The following is a 23,297-nucleotide window of genomic DNA, read 5'->3' on the forward strand; positions in this document are numbered from 1 at the left end:
CCAAGGCTGTGGGGCAGGGAGATCACACGGAGGTTGTCACGATGATCCCAGGAAGAACTGATGCTGACCCACAGAAAGCGGAGACAGCAGGATGAAGGCAGGGGGATCACATGGGGTAGGAAAGGAAGGAAGCTTGTCAACTACTTCTGATGCATTCCTGTCACAGCATTTAGCAAGAGCAGAACAAACAAGAGGTCCTCTAAGGCCTTTTCCATGACCAAGATTCCATAAACCTGACCTCACAGAAATTAAGAGGTGAGAGGCCGGGCACAGTGGCTCACGCCTTTATCCCAGCACCTTGGGAGGCCGAGGCAGGAGGATCACTTGAGGTCAGAAGTTTGAGACCATCCTGGCCAACATGGTAAAATCCAGTCTCTACCAAAAAATACGAAAATTAGCTGGGCATGGTCGTGCATGCCTGTAGTCCCAGCTAGCTACTTGGGAGGCTGAGGCACAAGAACTGCTTGAACCTGGGAGGCAGAGGCTGCAGTGAGCCAAGATCACGCCACTGCACTCCAGCCTGGGTGACAGCAAGACCATGTCTTTAAAAAAAAAAAAAAAAAAAAGCACACACACACACACACACACACACACACACACACGTAAGAGATGGCCAGAATGCTGATCAACTTCGTAAGCCTGCTATAGTAAGAGACTGTAGCAAGAACCTCTTACTATTTTCATTCGTAACAAATTGTGTGTCTCCCAACTATTAGATGTGTACTTTGTATTACTAACATCTCTCATTTCATTTAAAACTACCAAAACTCTGTTCAAATTAAAAGTATATTGCAATATGATAAACTATCTGAAACCTCAAAACCAGAGGAAAAAAAATTAATTTTTAAGCTAAAAATCTAGGACTGGGTGTGGTGGCTTATGCCTGTAATCCCAGCACTTTGGGAGGCCAAGGTGGGAAGACTGCTTGAGCCCAGGAGTTCGAGACCAGCCTGGGCAATGTAGCGAGACCCCATCTTGAAGGGAGGGAGGCAGGGAGGGAGGGAGGGAGGGAGGGAGGATGGATAAGGAAAAGAACATCTTACCATGCACAAAAATCTTCACTTGCATCCCATCGTTTTGATGTTTTCATTTCAAAGCATATATTGGCATATTCCTTTTCTAACACTTTTTCCCCCCAACTTACAAATTTTAAAACAGAAAAGGGTGCTCATCTTGGTTGTTCCACTTCAAGCTGTTAAGGGCATCCCCTGCCTAAATCATGGCCATTATGCAGTATATTAAAACTCTCATCTTACAGAAATAGGAGAATTAAACCAATTCCCTGGGCCGACTCCAGAAAACAGTCTCTCTTCATCCTCAGGCCCTTCTTGGAATCATAGTCAATCCCAAAATCTATTATTCTTACAGAAAGAACATTTTCCCAGACAACTATTATTACCATCCAACTGAGACTTTTCGTTTTAAGATCTAAGTACTCCAAACTCTCTATTTAGGGATGTACAAAAAGGAACTTCACAGCACCTGGTACGAAAGTCACAAGAACAAGGACATGTTCTGGGCTTCTTTGCTTGGTTTTTAGAATGAAGGTAGTTGCACCGAAAAGCCTTTTTGCCTTCTTTTCACTGCTGAAAAGGGGCATGTTCAAATCTGTCATCATATAGTCAGGGGTTTAGAGGAACTGAAGCAGCCATTAAATGGTTTCTTCACTGTACCTCCCTACATCTTTCTGCCAAGGCCACTTGTCTTAAAGAAGGGATGGGAAGGAAGAAGAGGGGAGGGAAGGGAAACAGAAAAGGAAAGAAAGGAGCACAGGTCCCTGATGCTGGTGGCTGCCCTCCTCCCCTCCGCTCTGGGGCATCCTCACATCCCTGCATCCTTGCACAGCACAGCTCTGAGCCGCATCGCCACTCTGTCCTGCTCACCTCCTGCCTGCTAGGCACACCCATCAGGACACAGCCCCACAGGCCTCAGGTCTCCTCCTGAAGCTCCTTCCAGGAGTCTCTTCCAGGACAGCAACTTGCCCCTTCTTTTCAAAGCTCTCGGCCACACCTCCAGCCAACCCTTCCTCCACTGTGGCTCCTCCCCGTCCTCCCTCTGGAGTCAGAGTTTCTCCTGACATACTTTTCAACGCCTGGAATGGGTGTCTCTTTCTGAAGGGACTTGCCCCCACCCTCATCCAGCCCAAAAGCACAGAAACCAGGTCTGCTCCAGAGCCTGGTGGCTTCTCCCACCTCCACATGGCAAGCACCCAGGATGCAGCTGCTGTCAGCACACCTGTCCTAGGGCCACCAGCTCCTGCCTGGCCTCCTGCTTTTCCTTTCAGCCTACTCCCCACTAGGCAGAGCATGTCACATCTCTGCTCAAAGGCCTCCAAAGGTTTTTTTCAGGCCGACATCCTGGCGAGGCCCACAAGGCCTATGGAATCTCTGGTCAATGCCCGCCCTGGTGGAGCAACACCAGGCACCCCCCTGCTGTGGGGCCTTTGCCCTTGAGGCCCACACGCAGGCTTCCCACGACTCCTCCGGGACTTTACTCAAAGGCCGCCTTCTTGGTGCAGCCTTTCCTGGCCGCCTGGATTTCCAGCATCCATACCGCTACCTTAGTTTTCTCCCTAGTGTTTGTCAATATCTAACATCTACACATTTGACTTATTTCTATTGTGGACTGCCTGTCTCCCACACCAGAATGAAAGCCCTGTGGCCAGGCGAAGTGGCTCCCACCTGTAATCCCAGCACTTTGGGAGGCTGAGGCAGAAGGATTGCTTGAGCTCAGGAGTTTGAGATCAGTGACATAGTTAAGACCTTGTCTCTACAAAAAAAAAAAATTAAAAATCAGCTGAGCACAGTGGCATGTGCCATATTTCAGCTACTCAGGAGGCTGAGGTGGGAGGATGGCTTAAACCCAGGAGGTTGAGGCTGCAGTGAGCCGTGATGATGCCACTGCACTTCAGCCTGAATGATAGAGCAAGACTCTGTCAAAAAAAAAAAAAAAAAAAGATGGAAACTCATGGATTTTTGTCTGTCTGTTCATTGCTGTTCTCTAGAGCCCAGACCTGTGAGTGGCACACAGTTCCTATTTTTAAAAGGACAAATTAATGAATGGCTTGCAGGTCCTGTATGATCACTGTCTGACCTCACATTCTATTTCTCACTATTCCCCTCCCTGATTTATTTTTCTTCACAGAATTAGCGACCAGCTGCCACAAGATTGACGTATTTGCTCGTTTCTTTACTGTTTTTCTCCTCCCACCATCACTAGGAGGCCAATTCCAGGACAGAGCCTCACGCAAAGCAGGTGCCCAATAACCATCTGCTGAATGGAAGAATTCCTTTCCTCCGCACTTGCCAGGTCAGGTCACTATCGGCTCACACCTGGGCTGCGTAAGCACCCTAACTTGCCTTCCTATCTCCAGACCCTTCCTGCCCCGGCACCCACCGCAGGAATTTCCTACCCCAAAACGAGCAAATTTACTATGACCTCTCCTCAGCATCCCTGCTGCTCATCTCCACCTCCACTGTACTCTGCACTAAACTTGCGCCCCAAGCAGGACACTGCCATGCACACCGTCAGCTGAGAGGCCTTCGGTCTCCCTCCTCTTGACCTACTATACCTAGACATGTTTTAGGAGTTCCATGTTATCTCCCCTGGGAACCTTCATCTGACCGGCAAGGCCTACCCTACAACACGACTGGGCAAGGGTCTCACGTGGACACCATCACAGCACCCGTGCGGAATTCAAACCCTAACACTGATGGTATGCTGGCTGTCTTGCCATATGTCCCCCACTGGGCTGTAAGCAGCTGGTTACCAGGTATGTGCACCAGACACATTTAATCAATGGAGGAACGTGAGGCTGTGGGCTCTTCCCATTACATGTTCTGAAGAACACACACCAAGGTAAGATGAGAAGTGGTCGGTTCTTATGAACACCCAGGAGTATTTCTCCCATTCTCTGGTAAGACTGAACCTCATAAAGTTACTCCTCGGTCCATGCCGCTAATATCTCCAGACAGAATAATCTACTATTGATACCCAAATATTCTCACAAAGGCTGTTAAAAGAAATAAAAGCTTAAGGAAGCTTAAACGCTTTCCCTGACTCTGAATGATGACGCACTGAAACAACAGGCTGTGTGTGTCACAGCCGTGCCTGTGCCAACAGGAAGTTTGGGCTGTTAACTGGGCTTCCAGGTTTAGGTGGTCCAAGAACTGCTGAGCAAACACACAGCCTTTTTCTGGCCGTGCTTCCTGTCTGTACTTTGGGATCAATGTCCCTAGGGTACGATCGTTCATCAGAATTTTTTTTGCTTTTTTTTTTTTTTTTTCCTGATTCCTGTTTCTTGCCATGGGCATTCACCCCTATTTACGCATTTCCTAGCTGGCTTTAAAACATAAGAATTTGCCTAACTAGAGTCCTGTGGGATAAGAAGAAGATCTTTTGCTATGTTCCCCCTATTTGATATCAACTCTGACCACATGATCTAATTTCCATGAGTCCTGGGGCCTGGCACGTCTCTTGTTCTTACTTTGACCTAGTGGACATTCTACTTCTAAGTATGGATTTGTTCTTTTTCTTTGTAAAATGTTTGTGTGGGTGTTTTGTTTTATTTTGTTTAAAGATCTGGGAAGCACTCATCCAACACAGGATGCCTAAGAGAATCTCTAAAGATGAGATCCTTATCAGCCACACACCCTACCTCCCTTTCCAGGAGACACCCCACAAGCCTGGTTCTCAGGAACAGCCAGATTTGGTTACTGGTGCCCAACCTCGCTGCACTCCAGCACATAGATGCCTTAACAGCTGACAGCCTAAAGCCCAGCTTTGGATTCTGAGGCAAATGAGAAAATAAGAGCCAACATTTCAGCCTCGCAAGGCCCTAACCAGCAAGCAGAGATGGGCTAGCCACTAGCCACGTGTGGCTATGGAGTACTTGACGAGTGCAACCAACAAAGTGAATTTCAGGTTTTATTGAATAGTATTTAATTTAAATGTAAATGTCACATGTGACTAGCAGCCATGATGCTGGACAGTACAGATCCAGACAAAAAGATAAAACCCAGAGCTGCCATGCTGGCTATTCTTCAATATTTACATTTGCAAAGGCCAGAATGAAACAAGGCACTAGCATGCAGCAATGTCCTGGCATGATCCTCCCAGTCACTCACGTGTGGGTATATCCAACGGTGAGACCCTCAACCCTATCTTCCTCTGCCAGCTCTGCCTCGCAGCAGCACCCTCTCACACGGGTCAGTCACCACCCACATGAGCCATCACAGTGAGTCTTTACGGCTCTCCTGATCTCTGTGTGTGTCAAGTCCCACACCCCCGCTGCCTGCAGGCTCTAGGAGCACCGCAGTTCAAATCCACAACTTCTCAAATAAAACCCATCATCTTCCATCTTCCCCACCCTCCAAACTTATGGTTTTCCCTAGACTTCATATTTTCTCCAAAGCCAACATATACCCAATCAGGTTCTTCTGTATAAAATCTTGATGAGAATCCGAAACATCTCCTTCTTTGGCCCTCAAAACCTCCTATCATCTCTTCTATCAGCCTCACCTCTGTTCTTACTATTCCCATGCCTTTGGTATCTCCCAGACCCACCAATTCTTCCTGTGCTACCCCACTGCCCCTGCCTCCAACCAGCTGCCCCCACACGAATCCCATCCATCAGGCAATGGGAAGCGACCCACTGTAACTTAGTCCCCTCACTTTTTCCCTGTCAATGGGCAAATCATTCAAAATGGTCTTCTACTTTAAAAGTTGACTTAGGGTAGCAATTTCACTAGTGATTAAATACGGGCAGTACTGTGTTCCTGTTCTTATTTTATATATATTTTGGAGACAGGGTCTTGCTCTGTCACCAAGGATGGCATGCAATGACACAACTGCTAACTCACTGCAGCCTCGAACCTCTGGGCTCAAAGAATCCTCCCATCTCAGTCTCCCAAGTAGGTAGGACTACAGGCATGCACCACCACGTCCAGCTAATTTTTAAATTTTTGGTATGAATGAGGGTCTCGCTATGTTGCCATGGCTGGTCTTGAACTCCTGGCTGCAAGTGATCCTCCCACCTTGGCCTCCCAGAGTGCTGAGATTACAGGCCTGAGCATCCGCACCCAGCCTATAACATGTTTTCTAACAAAACTATCCACAACCCAAAACTCCATCCCACAAACTATTCCTTTGTAAACATTCTTTGATGAGGTTTTGTTTTCGTGTTTTCCTTCTTTTATGTAATCTACTTTATCTTGAGCTTTGGGAGTTCAGACTAAGGTTCATCTTGGCATCCCTGACGCCAAATCATCCTGGGAGCTCATGTTTGGACTCTCTGCCATCTCTATCCTTGGCATTTCTCTCCTCCCAGCAGCTCCATCCCATGATTCCAGCTCTATTCCTACTCTTTGTAGTTCAATTTAGCATAATTTTAAAAACTATTTTCTTCCCCTTTTAAGGCTTCCTTTTATAGCCCTAGACTGGGATAAAAATTCCATAACATCCTTAATTAAATGGCTCTACTGTTAAATCAACTTTATAATTAACATCATATTTACACCCAACTATGGCTTATGTCCACATTCCCAGCTCCCATGCTCTCACAGGGACTCCTACTTAGGTTGGATCTGGAAATTAATGCTGTGAGCAGTATTCCTTCCCAACCCTGCCCTAAAAAATGTAACAGGGATAGAGGGAAAAACCTCAAAATAGGCAAGCTTAAAAAGACAAACATTTCCATACGCAAGAAACATGTATGGGCTGGGCACGGTGGCTCACGCCTGTAATCCCAACACTTTGGGAGGCTGAGACAGGTGGGTCACTTGATCTCAGGAGTTCCAGACTAGCCTGGCAACATGCAGAAATGCCATCTCTAAATTTAAAAAATATATATATACACAAAAATGTAGCCAGGCCCAGTAGCACGTACCTGCAGTCCTAACTACTCAGGAGGCTGAGGTGGGAGGATCACCTGAGCCAAGGAGGTCGAGACTGCAGTGAGCTGTGATCGCTCCACTGCACTCCAGCCTGGGCAACAGAATGAGACCCTGTGTAAAAAAAAAAAAAAAGAAAACAAAAAGAAAAAAAAAACACTTATGGAAAAAAATGGGGCTGACACTGGGACCTGCTGGGCTGAGCCTGGAAGCCCTAAGCCAGGCAGCCTCGGCTCCAGCAGGGGAACAAGGTGGGGGCTGAACCAGGCCAGGCAGGCTTCCCCACTCTTCCATGCCATGGTTGGCAACCCTGGGGAAGACAACGAGGGCTCCACCCTAGGGTCTGCCTCTGGACTGGATCCATAATGAGAAGACACAAACCCCACAGAAGCACAGAGAAAGAGATGAAATTCCTGGAAGATTCCAGATGGAAAGAGAACTAGGGAGGGACTTCATATAGTATATCAGGGTTCCCAATGATTTAAATGAAGTCACATTTAAAAGAAACACATATATATAAGAAATTAAGGACCAAAAATAGGCAGAAGTTAACCAAATAAAAATTTTAGAAGTATAATTATTGCAATAAAAATTCAACACAAATACATGACTGTATACAAAAAATAAGTAAACCGGAAAATACTGAAGGACTCATCCAGAAGGCAGTGCTGGAAGAGGATACCCAAATCATTAGAGAAAGCAGCTAAAGAGAAATGAGGACAGGCTGGAAGGCTGGGCCGTATCATTCACAGAAGTCTGTGTAATAGTGGAGGGCAAACTACAATTATTTCCAGATGTACAAAGACTAAGATGGTGACCATCCACAGACCATCAGTGTATCTTAAATGAAAAGCAAACTAAGAGGGAAGAAGAAGAACGCAAGAAACAACAAGGAATGAGGAAGCTGACAACATACAATGATGAATTCAACTGCTAATGATAAAATACTACAAGTTTAACCTAGAGTAAGTAAATCTTAAATTCTGGACCATAATGACAAGGCAGGTGGTTGAGACATGTTCAAGTTCTTGTCCCGAAAGTGAAGGGAAGTGAGAGTGAATCATCTCCTGGGCTGTAAGATAAAATAAAGCCACCAAAGAGACGAGGCAACCCCCATGCATGAAACCTTCCCATTCACTCTTCAAGTTCATCTAATTAAATCTTGAACAACTGGACTGATGCCTCTTCCCCTAGAAAATCTGTGTCAACCTTAAGCTTTCAACAGTGAAGAAAATCCAGTTTCAAAATTTTTCATTATAGGAAAAAAGAAAATGGTAATGCCAGTTGTAAAATTAGTTAAACAGCTCTCTGAGAATTAATACAATTTAAAAAAATAAACGAATAAAGTGTGAACGAAAGCAGTCAATCAATGTACTTAAAAAATGCCATGTTCAGCTGGGCACAGTGGCTCACACCTGTAATCCCGGCATTTTGGGAGGCCAAGGCAGGTGGATCACCTGAGGTCAGGAGTTCGAGACCAGCCTGGCCAATATGGCAAAACCCCATCTCTACTAAAAATACAAAAATTAGCTGGGCGTGGTGGCACATGCCTGTAGTCCCAGCTACTTGGGAGGCTGAGGCGGGAGAATCGCTTGAACTTGGGAGGCAGAGGTTGCAGTGAGCCAAGATGGTGCCACTGCACTCCAGCATGGGTGACAGAGCAAGACGGTCTCAAAAAAAAAAGATGCCATGTTCAAGTCAGGGTTGGTGGCACGCATCCATAATACCAGCTACTCAAGAGTCTAAGTCAGTTGGCTTGAGCCCTGGAATTCAAAGCTCCATTATGATTGTACGACCGCCCTCCAGCATAGGCAAGAGTGAGACTCAGTCTCTTTTTTTTTTTTTTTAAGAAAAGTTATTTTCTTAAAATAACTTTTATTTTTCTTAAAATATATTTTTCTTAAAATAACTGTTATTTTTTTAAGAAAAAAAAAAAAAAAAAAGAATCCTCCAAGGCTGGAGGATTGCTTGAGCTCAAGCTCTCAAGTTCAAAACCAGCCTGGGCAACATAGGGAGACCCTGTCTCTACAAAAGTAATAAAAAATATTAGCTGAGCATGGTGGCAGGCATCTGTGGTCCCAGCTACTTGGGAGGCTGTGGTGGGAGGACTGCCTGAGCCCAGGAGGTCAAGGCTACAGTGAGTCTTAATTGTGCCACTGCATTCCAACTCGGGTGACACAGTGAGACCCAGTCTTAAAAAATAATACTGACACCTCTGTAGATCCATCTACCCTCAAATGTCTTACTGTTGAGTCCCTTTATCATCAGGCCATGGGGCATGCCAATAGTTTCAGATGCAACATTGATAATAATAACTACTCTTGAAGCCAGGTGTGGTGGCTCATGCTTATAATCCCAGTGCTTTAGGAGGCTGAGGCGAGAGCATCACTTGAGCCCCGGAGTTCAAGACCAGACTACGCAACACAGTGAGACCCCATCTCTACAAAAAGTAGAAAAAATTAGCCAGCTGTGGTAGACTACAGGCTGCACACACCTATAGTCCCAGCTACTCGGGAGACTGAGATGGGAAGATAGTTCAAGCCTGGGAAGTCAAGGCTGCAGTGAGCTTTAAGGGTGCCACTGCACTCCAGCCTGGGCAACAGAGCGAGGCCTTGTCTCAAAAAAAAGAAAAAAGGAAAGAAAAAAATCCTGGAATACTATTCTTGCCATTAACCACATCTCCAGTATTAAGAGGAAAACATCTTGAGGCAAGACCTCTCTAAAGAGCCTTTTTCTGTTTTTAAACCAACACATTATAGGTAACTTTATACAAATCAAGTCATCGTCCTACATCTGGGAAAAAAATGTTCTTACTGAATATAAATGAATGTGTGTAATCAGCCTTATCTGACTGCTATCACTTATTTGGATAAAACTACCTCTACGCTGGACACTGCTGCCATAATACATATGGACAGTGGGGTTCCAAGCAGTAAGTCATTCATCCTCCCAGCTTGCAATATGAGTGTGATGTTGGGTTGCACATTATTTCCTAAGAGTACATTTTTGAAGATAAAATTAAGTCTTCAACATCCTCCAGGACACAGTAAGCACTGGGCTAGATTTAAAATGTTAACAGCAATGCATACTTCCTTCCTGGAGTTAATCCCAGCAGATGACTCCAGGCTGAGAGCACAGCTAAAACCCAAGAGTTAGCCCAAAGACTATCTCACATATAAAGTATTTGGTTTGCAAATGCCTTAACCTTCACTGAAAACATGAGCATTAAAGCCAATCCTATGTTGATTCCATACGGAAACTACTTTCAAGAGATTTAAGAAAGGAAGATGGGGAATATGATTACCGGAAGAGTGAAGAAAGCTGGGTGCTTTGCCTCGTCTTCGTATTTGCCTTCTGTTGAACTTCCAGCCTCCATCGATTTGGATGTGGTATTCTTACCAATACCCATCATTAAGAGAAACGAGTAGTTTACACAGCCGTTGGAGAGCAGCTGGAAGTGAAGGCTTATTCAAGCTAGGAGCCCAGGATCAGCCGGCTCTTCTAGTGCCTGGAGCCCCCGATTCTCAAGCAGAGATGAGGCCTGCAAACGGCATCTCTTAGCACCTAGAAAAGAAGAGCACAGCCAAATCACCCCAAAGCATGAAAACAACACAGGCCATGCAGTCACTGAGTTTCTTGCACAGTAAAAAAGTCACACTACACATTATACCCAAGCATCCAAAAAATACTTTACCTAATTACAGTTTTCAGGCACCCAACCCCTTCTTTATTTATAGTCACCTACTGATTCTGAATTGCCCACTAGAGAGAGGGACCACTAAACCAAACTATCAAAAATATCACAATACTAGGGAGAAAAAAAATAGCTAAGGTACTTCTTTGATATGCATATGGTTTATATCTCATAACCCAGCACTACCTAATAGAACTTTCTGCAATGAGGGAGATGTTATATATCTGTCCTATCCAACAGAGTCATGTGGCTACTGAGAACCTGAAATGTGCTTAGTGCAAATGAGTAACTGAATTTTAACTGTATCTAATTTAAATAGAAATTTAAGATACTTGTAGCTTGTGGCTACTATACTGGGCAATGCAGATACAGCCAATTAATCATGATTAGATGGGCATTAAAATAATTCTAAATTCCCTACATGTGCCCAATTAAAAGCAGGGGAAGATACTCAAAAGCAGTAAAAAGAGGAGGTTGCCAGGCGCAGTGGCTCATACCTATACTCCCAGCACTTTGGGAAGCTAAGATTTTGGGAGATAGGTGGATCACTTGAGGTCAGGAGTTTGAGACCAGCCTGGCCAACATAGTGAAACCCCGTCTCTACTAAAAAAAAAATAATAATAATACAAAAATCAGCCAGGAGTGGTGATGCACGCCTGTAGTCCCAGCTACTCGGGAGGCTGAGGCAGGAGAATCACTTGAACCTGGAAGGCGGAGGTTGCAGTGAGCCGAGATCGCATCACTGCACTCTAGCCCGGATGATAGAGTAAGTGAAATTCAGTCTCAAAAGCAAAAAAAAATGAGAGGGCACAGAGGATCCCTCCAAGGAATGGCATACATACAATGAAATATGCCTAGCTATGCCTGAATTTTTATAAAGAAAAAGATAATGCAAACAGGTAAGGGTGGGAAGGGCAGAGCGCATCCCCTGGTACTCCAATTAGGGTGACATCAGATCTTACCACCAATTATCTTCCCACTAGGAATAAAGAATCCAACCAAGCTGCCCTGCAAATGTGAGGACAGGCCTGCAATAAGTTTGGAAATACAAGTACAGAACTTGCTGTTTGAGGAACTCTTCATGGGACACTTCATTCAATAAACACTTTGGATGAGCCAGGGGAAAAACAAAATGTAAAGAAATAAAAAAGAGAAAGAATTACACAAATTTTAGAGTTCAGAAATCAGAAGGCCAAAAACGAAAACAAAGAAACTGCTGCCAGAACATGAAGTTCCATGAGTGGAATATGGAGAGCTAGGTACACACATCAAATTCTTCCGGGGTGGTCGTTCTTGTTTGCATATTCATGCACATTTGCGTTTTCATTCACGTGCTATCCACGTTCATTTAAAGCAGTGGTTCTCAATCCAGAGTAATTTTGCCCTGCAGGGGACATCTGGCAATGTCTGGAGATGTCTTTGGCCATCACAACTCGGGGAGAGCTATTAACATCTAGTACATAGAGGCCAGGTGTGCTGCTGAACATCCTTCAAAGCACAGGACAGATCCCACACCAAGATTTCAGGAGGGCTGAGATTGAGAAATCTTCATTTAAAGACACTTCCCTCCTCCCAAGGATGGCATCCCAGATGTGCCATGTTAATCCTAAGGACAAGATCAGGTCCTCCAAGGGATACACTCGGAACATGCATATAGCAGAGACAGCAAAGCCCACACAGAAGCACGTCTATGGGACTTACTCCAGCTTGGTCATTATAAAAAGAATTTTCTGGCCAGGTGTGGTAGCTCACGCCTGTAATCCCAGCAGTTTGAGAGGCTGAGGTGGGTGGATCACCTGAGGTCGGGAGTTCAAGACCAGCCTGGCCAGCACGGTGAAACCCCGTCTCTACTAAAAAATACAAAAATTAGCCAGGCGTGGTGGCAGGCGCCTGTAATCCCAGCTACTCGGGAAGCTGAGGCAGGAGGATCACTCGAACCTGGGAGCCGGACGTTGCAGTGAGCCAAGATTGCGCCATTGTACTCCAGCCTGGGCAAAAGAGTGAGACTCTGTCTAAAAAAAAAAAAAAATCTTGAAACTTCTTGTCAGAAAAAAACCAAGGCAGGGCGCGGTGGCTCATGCCTGTAATCCCAGCACTTTGGGAGGCGGAGGTGGGCAGATCACAAGGTCAGGAGATCGAGACCATCCTGGCTAACACAGTGAAACCCTGTCTCTACTAAATATACAAAAAATTAGCTGGGCGTGGTGGCAGGCACCTGTAGTCCCAGCTATTTGGGAGGCTGAGGCAGGAGAATGGCGTGAACCCAGGAGGCGGAGTTTGCAGTGAGCCGAGATCGCGCCACTGCACTCCAGCCTGGGCGACAGAGCGAGACTCCGTCTCAAAAAAAAAAAAAAAAAGAAACCATACCAACACAAGCAGCTTACTGACAAAGGAAAGATAATATTAACATCAGACTTCTTATCATTAACAGTAAAAACTGGAGGAAAAAGTGATGTTTACAGCATCCAGAGAGAAATGAATGCAGAGCCTAAAATGCCACATCCAGACCACCTCAGGGGTCCCACCACCCTGCCACAGCCCCCGCCACTTACAGGTCCTAATTCATTCATCACAACTCTGCTGTTTAATAAGGATATGAAACTCTACCGCAGGGATCACTACAACACTGCAAAGTCTGATAGCCCTTAATATATAAAATCTGTGCAGGCCGGGCGCAATGGCTCACGCCTGTAATCCCAGCACTTTGGGAGGCCAAGGCAGGCGGATCACGAGGTCAGGAGATCGAGACCATCCTGGCTAACATGGTGAAATCCCATCTCTACTAAAAATACAAAAAAATTAGCCGGGCATGGTGGCGGGCGCCTGTAGTCCCAGCTACTGGGGAGGCTGAGGCAGAAGAATGGCGTGAACCTGGGAGGTGGAGCTTGCAGTGAGCCGAGATCATACCACTGCACTCCAGCCTAGGCGACAGAGCGAGACTCCATCTCAAAAAAAAATTAAAATTAAAGTTAAAAAAAATATATATATATATATGTATAAAAAATCTGTGCAAGTGGGTAATTTTTCAGATATGTTGCCATGCATTGATTCATGAGTTTTTCATGTCTGCTGGCAACCACAGAGCCTCTTTCGTGGTTTATCCCCTTATGTCCTTTGCCTATTTTCTATAATGTTTACAGAGCTTCATTTTAAGGATATTAATCCTTTAAATCTTTGTTGTATTTGATGCAAACATTTTATCCCCGCTTTTTGTTTATGAATTTGGGGGATGACCTTTTGAGCTGCCAGAGTTGTCATCATGTTTGTGTAGCCAAATCCATCAGCCTTCTACATTGTGAGTTAGCCACTGCCACCCATCATCTTCCCAAAATCTGCAAAAAACCCAGAGTGAAAATAAACATACCTAAAAATAAAATCTGCCTGAAGGAGCCACAGTGGACCTCTGCCTTGAGACCACCAGAAGTTTATTTTTTCAGAAAATAAAACGGGCAAAGAGGATAGTGAAATACCGGTAGATTTTTACATGGCCACATGCCATATAGTCACATTCCAAGGGACCAATAAGCTCTTTGTCCCACATCTAGCATGTCAGCAGAGCTTTCAAATCACCCTTATCTATATCAACTTTAGGGAAAATGATGGGACTTTTTTTCTTAAAGAGAGGGGGTCTCATTATGTTGCCCAGGCTGGTCTCAAAATCCTGGCCTCAAGCGATCATCCTGCCTCAGCCTCCCACGTAGCTGGGACTACAGGTGCAAGCCACCATGCCTGGCTAAGGAAACTGATGGGACTTTTTAAAGCAGAATAAATTTACTCTCCTAGGTTAAGTTCACCTTGGTGTTCCAGACACGAACATCCACTGCAGCAGCAAACCCCTCCCCACCGTCCCCAGCGCTAGGAACAGAGACAGTTCCATCCCAACAAGAATATCTTCCAGCAAGTAACTCTGTGCTCCATTTCTCCACCACGCATTGAATTGAACCTCATAAGCTACAGTGGGGGAACCACTAATGCACTTCACCCACCTCTTCCAGAGTAGTGCCTGGAGTATCCTGAAGCCTTAGACCTGAAAGAGCACAGGAGAGGATGAGACACATACAGCGCAGAGCAGTGATGCTCTGAGAAAGGCGTCAGGGAAGACGACTGCAGGGCTCAGGAAGAGGGGAGCACCTTTCGTCAGGGACAGTACATGGAGGAAGAACGAAGAAGGGGTGAGCAAAGAAATGTGTCCTTGGACACGCCATAAAAAGCCCAAAAGGACAGAGCATTCCACACCCCGGTGCACAAGGATGATGCAGACACTCTCAAGGTCAGAAAGTATGCGACAACCCGAGATCAGAGGGTTTATCCACACAGGATGAGCGTGGTGTGTATAAATGCCAAGGTCCAGCGGCAAAATGCAACAGATAAAAGGGGAGAGGTGAGGGAAGAGTGGAGTTTAACTTCTGTATTAAAACAAGAAGCAAAATCTCCCCGGGAATTTGACACCGGGGAAAGTGTGTGTGCCAACCCGTGGTCCCTCATTGCCCCTTTTCCTACCCTTTGCAAAAGAGAGAAAGAGAATGAGCAAATCCACTCGCTGTCTTGGCCTTAATACACGACAGTGGGGAAGGAGGAGCAGAGGGATGGAAGATCATGATGGCGACAATGGCAGTAATAACTGCAATTTTCCAGTTGCTAAGTGTCGGTGTGTGCCAGGCACTTCTCTGACCTCTTATTAAATAAATGACAGTTATTTCTGGCCAGTAAGCATAATATTACTTGGTTTGCACACAAACTCTACAAAAGTAGAAACTGAGCTTCAGAGAAGTAAAATAACTTGCCAAAGGATACACAGCTATAGGCAGTAGAACAGGATTCAAACTTGAATCAGTAATCTGAACCTGCCATTACACTGTTTATACAAGACATAAAACTGCCCTTTAAATGCTCAGCTTACAGCTGTTTTCCCTGGACAAACACAGCCCAGGCCAGCTGGCCTATACACACTGCCTCTGTGAGACTTGCTGGTGATTTTGCCCTCCTTGTGATTTTTGAGGGGGCACTGAGGGGCAGGAATCACCTTCAAGCTCCTTTTCCAGGGCTGATACCCACCCTCCTTGGACTAGGAACTCTCTAACATATGCACTTCTATTCACCTGCATGGCTGCTCCCTAGCACACATCACCATGGTCTCTCATCAACATCACAACAGCCACTTAACTTGTGTTCTCATTCCATCTTTTTTTTTTTTTTTTTTGAGATAGGATCTCACTCTGTTGCCCAAGCTGGAGTGCAGTGGCGCGATCACAGTTCACTGCAGCCTTGACTTCCCAGGCTCAGGTGATCCTCCCACCTCAGCCTCCTGAGTAGCTAGGACTACAGGCATGTGTCACACCTGGCTAGTTTTTGTAGAGATGAGGTTTCACAATGTTGCCCAGGGTGGTCTTGAGCTCCTGAGCTCAAGCAATCTCCTGCCTCAGCCTCCCAAAGTGCAGGGATTACAGGCATGAGCCACTGCACCTGGCCCTCATTCCATCTTTTTTTTTTTTTTTTTTTTTGAGACAGAGTTTCACTCTTGTTCCCCAGGCTGGAGTGCAATGGTGCGATCTCGGCTCACCACAACCTCCACCTCCCAGGTTCAAGCAATTCTCCTGCCTCAGCGTCTCGAGTAGCTGGGATTACAGGCATGCGCCACCATGCCCAGCTAATTTTGTATTTTTAGTAGATGTTGGCCAGTCAGGCTGGTCTCGAACTCCCGACTTCAGGTGATCCGCCCACCTTGGCCTCCCAATGCTGGGATTACAGGCGTGAGCCACGGTGCCGGGCCCCTCATTCCATCTCGATGGCTCTAAACACTTGTCCAAATGGTAAGTAGCATGATGCTTCAACAGAAAATTACCATGCTCTTTGATGGCTTCCTAATTTAGAGTGACACCCAAATTCCTTCACAAGAGGTGACTATGGGGCCTATCCAGGCCCCCTTTCCCAGTCCCTCATGGCCCCTACTGTGGTTACTCACAGGCCTCTCCTATCTCTCAGGACCCTGCTCATGCCATCCCTCCAAAATAAGCCCCCTTCATCTCACCCCTTCTCACTGGGGTGACTCCCATCAATACTTCCTCTGATCACCACCTCATCATGATGTCAGAGGACCATGTGGAGGGCTGAGTGTGATGGCTCACATCTGTAATCCCAACACTTTGGGAGACCCAGGCAGAAGGACTGCTTGAGGCCAGGACTTTGAGAACAACCTGGGCAAGATAGCAAGACCCCATCTGTACAAAAAAAATTAAGGTAAAATTTTAAAAGATGACTGTAACAAAGCAAGATCATGTCTATCTGTCTGCCTAGCCAGAGAGCTGTGGGAAACAGAAAGAAACAGTATCACAGCCTCACCATCTTACCTCCACCCCTGGTGCTGAACTTGGCACATATATTAAAGGTTCTCCAACGTTTGTGGACTGATAAATGATTTTTTTTAAGGCATGTGGTATAATGTTAAGAGTGGTTTTGTTTAATAATCTTACTACATAAAACCTATCTGTGACACAACAGATGTCAGGAACAAGTCGGGGGTGTCAACGTCACCACCATCGATGGACACCGACCAAGAAAGATGAGGGAAGTATTAGAAAAGTCCAAATTATAACTACATCAAAAGATATGAAAAATCTCAGAGAACCTACAATTACATAGCGAGTTACAAAACACATGAGCAAGCCTCTTTCGATGTGATTAAATCAAACATTTCCCAAATGCCAGCGACAAGCATCTGTATCAGCAGCTAGCTAGCCACCATCTGGCCTGTTTCTGTTAAGGTCCCTGCTAAAAATGGTTTTTACATGTTTAAAGGATTGTGAACAACAGCAAAGAAGAACATGTGACTGAGATCACCTGGCCCCTAAAACCAAAGACATTTATAGAAAGGTTTGCCCATGCCTGACAATAATAGGATAAAGGAATCCTGCTCACCATGGCAAGAATAACGTTAAATACTTAAGAATAAATTAAATAAAAATATGTGTGACCTTTATGAAGAAAACGATAAAATATTACTGAGGGACATAAAAAGGATTTGAAAAACCAAAGAAACAGAGGATACTCTTCGATAGGAAAGGTACTGTAAGAATATTCATTTTCCAATTAACATAATCTACACAGATTTAATAAAAATCCATTAATACCCCCCAAACAGGTCAGAGGAGCTTGCTAAAAAATCCTCTAGAAGAATAAGCAAGGGCCAGGCATGGTGGCTCATGCCTCTAATCCCAACAGTTTTGGGAGGTGGAAGCAGGTGGATCACCTGAGCTCTGGAGTTTGAGACCAGCCTGGGTAACATGGCAAAACCCTATCTCTACCAAAAATACAAAAAATTAGCTGGGTGTGGTGGCATGCACCTCAGCAACTCGGGAGGCTGAGGTGGATCACTTGAGCCTGGGAGGTAGAGTTTGCAGTAAGCCAAGATCATGCCGCTTCACTACAGCCTGGGTGGCAGAGTGAGACCCCATCTCAAAATAACAACAATAATAATAAGCAAGGATAGCCACAAATATTTGAAAAATAGGAGGAGTGTGGTCAGTGAGATAAGAACCCTAATGTAAAGTTGTAATAAACAGAAGTTCAACAAGTATGAAAACAAAGTAACTATTAGTCATTAAAAACCCAAAAACTGATGAACATATGATATGACAGCACTTCAAATCATAAAACCAACTATACATGCCAAGACAATTGGTTACCACCAAGTAATAAAATCCAGAAAAAGTAAGACCTAACGTCTACATTTTAACATTGTTAAGAAAGCACAGAAATATTTATTGACATGGAAAGATGTTTACCCTGTTATATATGTGTTATTTTTTAACTTGCCTTTTTACATAACACAGGGTGAACATCTTTCCATAAAGTGAAACAAGCCAGTCACAGAAGGACAAATACTGCATGATTCCACTTACGTGAGGCATCTAAAATAGTCAAATGCAGAAGCAGAGTAGGATGGTGGATGCCAGGAACTTGGGGGGGCGGTCAATGGAGAACTGACTTCAACAGGTTAAAAGTTTTAGGTTGCCAGGTACGGTGGCTCACGCCTGTAATCCCAGCACTTCGGGAGGCCAAGGCAGGAGGACTGCCTGAGGTTGGGAGTTCAAGACCAGCCTGGCCAACATGGTGAAAACCCGTCTCTACCAAAAATACAAAAGTTAGCTCAGCGTGGTGGTGCACGCCTATAAGCCCAACTACTTAGGAGGCTGAGGCACAAGAATCACTTGAACCCAGCAGGCGGAGGTTGCAGTAAGCCGAGATTGCACCACTACACTCCAGCCTGGGTGACAGAGCAAGACTCTGTCTCAAAAAAAAAAAAGTTTCAGTTACACAACATGAGCAAATTCTAGAGATCTGCTGGACCACACTGTGCCTATAATTAACAATACTTCGGTCAGGCATGGTGGCTCATGCACTCCTATAATCTTAGTACTCTGGGAGGCTAAGAGTGGGATGATTGCTTGAGGCTAAGAGTTCAAGATCAGCCTGGGCAACATAGTAAGATTCCATCTCTACAAAAAATGAAATTTTTTAAAATTAGCCAGAAAACAAAACAATACCATATTGTACACTCAAAAAGTTGTCGGCTGGGCCTGTAATCCTAGCACTTTGGGAGGCCAAGGTGGGCAGATTACCTGAGGTCAGGAGTTCGAAACCAGCCTGGCCAACATGGTGAAACCCATCTCTACTAAAAATATAAAAAATAGCCAGGCATGGTGGAGCATGCCTGTAATCCCAGCTACTTGGGAGGCTGAGATAGGAGACACACTTGAACCCAGGAGGCAGAGGTTGCAGTAAGCCAAGATCGCACCACGGCACTCCAGTCTGGGTGACAGGGTGAGACTCTGTCTCGAGGAAAAAAAAAAAAAAAGTTGTTAATAAGGTAGATCTCATGTTAAATGTTCTTATCATAATAAAAATAAAAAAAAAAGAATGGTAGAAGATACTAGTTTTGAGTGAAAAAAGTTATTTCATAAGTGAAAAGAATTAAAAGCAATATATATAATGAAAAAGATAGCATGTACAGCATTAACCCACTGTGTATGTGTAAAGTATGTGGCCATGGATACACACACCAAAATGTTAACCAAAATGTTGAGTGATAGAAACACAAATGACTTATTTTCCTGATTTTACTCCTCTATATTTTCTAAACTAACTTAACTACAAAAGATGGGCCCAATTTCACCCCTAAGAGCCTCATGGTGTCCACATTAGCACCAGTTCTTCCTTACTCCTCAGACTCAAGTCCAGGGGAAAGCTGGTTCCCCTTACAGCATCTACCCCCTTTACAATGTAATGCAAGCAAATCAATTCAGTCCTTTCTGCTGTGAGCTCAGGATACAGCAGTGTGGAATAATGTCCTCATGTTTAAAGTTCTAAAATAACTTTGGGTTTCAGAAGAGAGTGGAGAAAAGCCAAGGTGCTACAAATTATACTTGGTATCTAGATTTCTTAAAGCTCCCTGCAGCCAAAGTTAAAAATCACTACCTTAGAGGAAGCAGGAAATCGCTACAGTCTCAAAAAAAAAAAAAAAAAAAAAAAAGTCACCTGGAAATAAATGTAAACCTGACAGAGAAAAAAAATCAGCCATCTGGAAAATTCTGTTATGAGGAAGTAGAAAAGTAAAATAAAATATTTAGACGTGTAACAAATCTTCCAATTCCCTAAGGACTGAATCACTAGCTCTCCAGCCACCAACAATCACGCACAAATGCAGAAGCTTTTAATCAGTACTTGTTTCATCAGCTATTCAGCCTGTAATGATTTCTTTTGAACTTCATTTTATCTGACCATCTCTCCCTGTCCAGGAAACAGAGTCACCCCTCTCACTGTGGCTTAGCAGGGCCACCTGAAGGAGAAATGTGATGGCACTGTCCAGAAGTTTTCAGAGCTGAGCTATTCATGGAGTTAAATACCAAAACCTTCTGTGTTTCTCGAAAGAACCGCCAAATCCTAAGAAAAACCTGTCCTTTCATGATCAGCACCTAGCAGAGTGAGCAGGTAACACAGAAACCCTCCAATGGCTAATGAATTAATCACTAATAGTCTGCCCAAAGAGTAGAATCCCCCTATGTAAAATTCATCTTTAAGGCTGGGCACAGTGACTCATGCCTATAATCCCAACGCTTTGGGAGGCCTAGTTGGGAAGATTGCTTGAGGCCAAGAGTTCGAGATCAGCCTGAGCAACATAGCGAGACTCTGACTCTACAAAAAATAAAACATAAAATTCAACTTTATATTCCCAGCTCCTAGTACACAATAGACAGATGCTGTTTACAAGGAAGTACACGGGGCGGGGGTGGGGGGTGTGGAGAAGATAGATGTTCCATAAATGCTAATGAAATTTACATTTACTCCAAGTAGACGGCACTGAATAAATACTATATCAGAAATATAAATCCATGGCAAATCCATCATTTGCTCTAGACAAAAACCCACACTTCTCCAAAAGGATACGAGAGAGAGGAATAGCCAGAATAAGAATCAGTGGCTCATGTGCTTAAGACTCACGTGGGAAGCTTATTTAAAATATACACTTCTGGGCCAGGCACGGTGGATCACACCTGCAATCCTAGCACTTTGGGAGGCTGAGGCAGGCAGATCGCTTGAGCCCAGGAGTTCAAGACCAGCCTGGGCAACGTGACGAAACCCCATTTCTACCAAAAAAAAAAGAAAAATTAGCCAGGCATGGTGGTATCCGCCTGTAGTCCCAGCTATTTAGGAGACTGAGGTGGGAGGATGGCTTGAGTCCAGAAGGTAAAGGTTGCAGTGAGCTGAGACTGCACGACTACAATCCAGCCCAGGCAACAGAGTCAGACTCTGTCTCAAAAAAAAAAAAAAGACAGATTTCTTTCACACAAATACATGTAAGACAAAAATTCGACACTGTTTTATTTATAACAGCCCCAAACTAGAAACATCCAAAGAGCCATCAAGAGGTGGACGGGTAAGCAAATCATGGTGGGTCCATCAAAAGGCATACTAGTTAGCAACAAACCAGAGAGCGTCTGCTGACGTGCCTGACAGCACAAGGGAGCTGCACAGACATTTCGTTAAAGCAGCCAGACACGAGACATGCAGTCTGATTCTCAAAAGACAAACCATTCTACGGGAAGCGGAGAGTGGTTACCTAGGGCAGGAATGGAGGAAAGGGCTCCCCAGGGAAAGGACGGAACCTTTGGAATGATAGAAATCTACTGTTTTGACTGTGATTCTGGTGGCTCCATTTGGATGTATATCCACTTGCTCTATGTAAACACTATCGCAGTAAAATTGACTTTAGAAGACTAAAAGAATTCAAAAACCCTGTAATCCCACCAATTTTAAAAATGTCCCCTCCTCATATTCTAATCCTATAGACCTACCTTGGGGGCTTGGGAACCTGTATTTTTGTTTGTTTGTTTGTTGAGATGGAGTCTTGCTCGGTTGCCCAGGCTGGAGTGCAGTGGTGCAGTCTCAGCTCACTGCAACCTCCACCTCCCGGGTTCAAAGGACTCTCTTCCTCAGCCTCCCAAGCAGCTGGGATTACAGGTGTGCCCCACCACACCCGGCTAATTTTTGTATTTTTAGTAGAGACAGGGTTTCACCATCTTGGCCAGGCTGGTCTTGAACTCCTGACCTCGTGATCCACCTGCCTTGGCCTCCCAAAGTGCTGGGATTACAGGCATGAGCCACCGCACCCGGCCAGGAACCTGTATTTTTAACAAATGCACAAATATTCTCATGCTAGAGGTCCTCAGATCACCCACACCTTGGGATAGGCAATCTTGGCTGGGAAAAAGCTATTGTCTGCACTTCTTTAAACCAATCCAGACAGGGGAAGAATATGACTAAGAAGGAGTGCCCTCTGGGATAAGGACACTCAAAACCTCAGCCTGCCAAGTGCTACTTTGGTTCTCACTAAGACACAAGAGCTTTCAGGGCCAGCTAGGTTCAATGATGAAGCACATTTCAAAAGCCAATCCATGGCTCTTTGCTTTAATCCCATAAGGGGATTATCATCAAACTGTGGCTGCTCCGTTAAGTTCTGTTAAATGCTAACATTTGACCTAAATGCTTTTCATTCAAGTCAAAAAAGATTGTTGGAACATATGCCCTCAACTTGTAGGTGTGGTGAGGGCTAGTTTTGAATGAAACGCTCTGAATTCTCAAAAAAAAAAAAAATCTTCAACTTGTATATGATCAACTTCCTTTGAATGAAATGACTTAACTGGTTACCTAATACACAGAGTCCGACTTCAGGGAGTTTGCAATTCTGATGCTGATCCTAGCTATAATTATTCCATTTAAAGCTCCAAGCAGCAACGAATGAACTTGTAAGCAGTGGTGATTATTTGATCTTGTGATGACAAGTATGCTCACAGCATGTGACTGAATTAAAAAAAAAAAAAAATCATCCTGCAGTCTTCTCCAAAACACTGCAGGAACTCTTGATCTTGTTTGTTTGTTTGTTTGTTTGTCTTTTTTGAGACACAGTCTGGCTCTGGCACCCAGGTTGGAGTGCAGTCAAGCAATCACAGCTCACTGCAACCTCCCACCTCAGCCTCCTGAGTAGCTGTGACCACAGGCATGAGCCACTATGCCCAGCAAATGTTTGTATTTTTTGTAGAGACAGGGTCTACTTGTTGCCCAGGCTGGTCTCGAACTCCTGAGCTCAAGCAATCCTCCCGCCTCAGCCTCTCAAAGTGCTGGGATCACAGGCATGAGCCACCATGCCTAGCCAGCGC

General features: G+C 44.8%; 1 protein-coding gene across 7 annotated transcripts in view; it reads right to left on the bottom strand.

Annotated features, from left to right (window-relative positions):
- SLC23A2 (solute carrier family 23 member 2) overlaps positions 1–23,297 on the bottom strand; it is a 149,974-nt gene that overhangs the window by 69,934 nt on the left and 56,743 nt on the right. For 6 of the 7 annotated variants that reach the window (XM_016937398.4, XM_016937397.4, XM_063802999.1 and 3 more), the window contains one exon: positions 10,195–10,454. In XM_016937398.4, coding sequence (XP_016792887.1) covers positions 10,195–10,302 — 108 coding nt within the window. In that variant the 5' untranslated portion in view covers positions 10,303–10,454. Of the gene's footprint in view, positions 1–10,194; positions 10,455–23,297 lie in introns of those variants that run through there. The other variant, XM_063802998.1, reaches the window with a different exon arrangement.

This window comes from Pan troglodytes, chromosome 21, assembly GCF_028858775.2.
Source record: "Pan troglodytes isolate AG18354 chromosome 21, NHGRI_mPanTro3-v2.0_pri, whole genome shotgun sequence".
NCBI lineage: Eukaryota > Metazoa > Chordata > Mammalia > Primates > Hominidae > Pan > Pan troglodytes.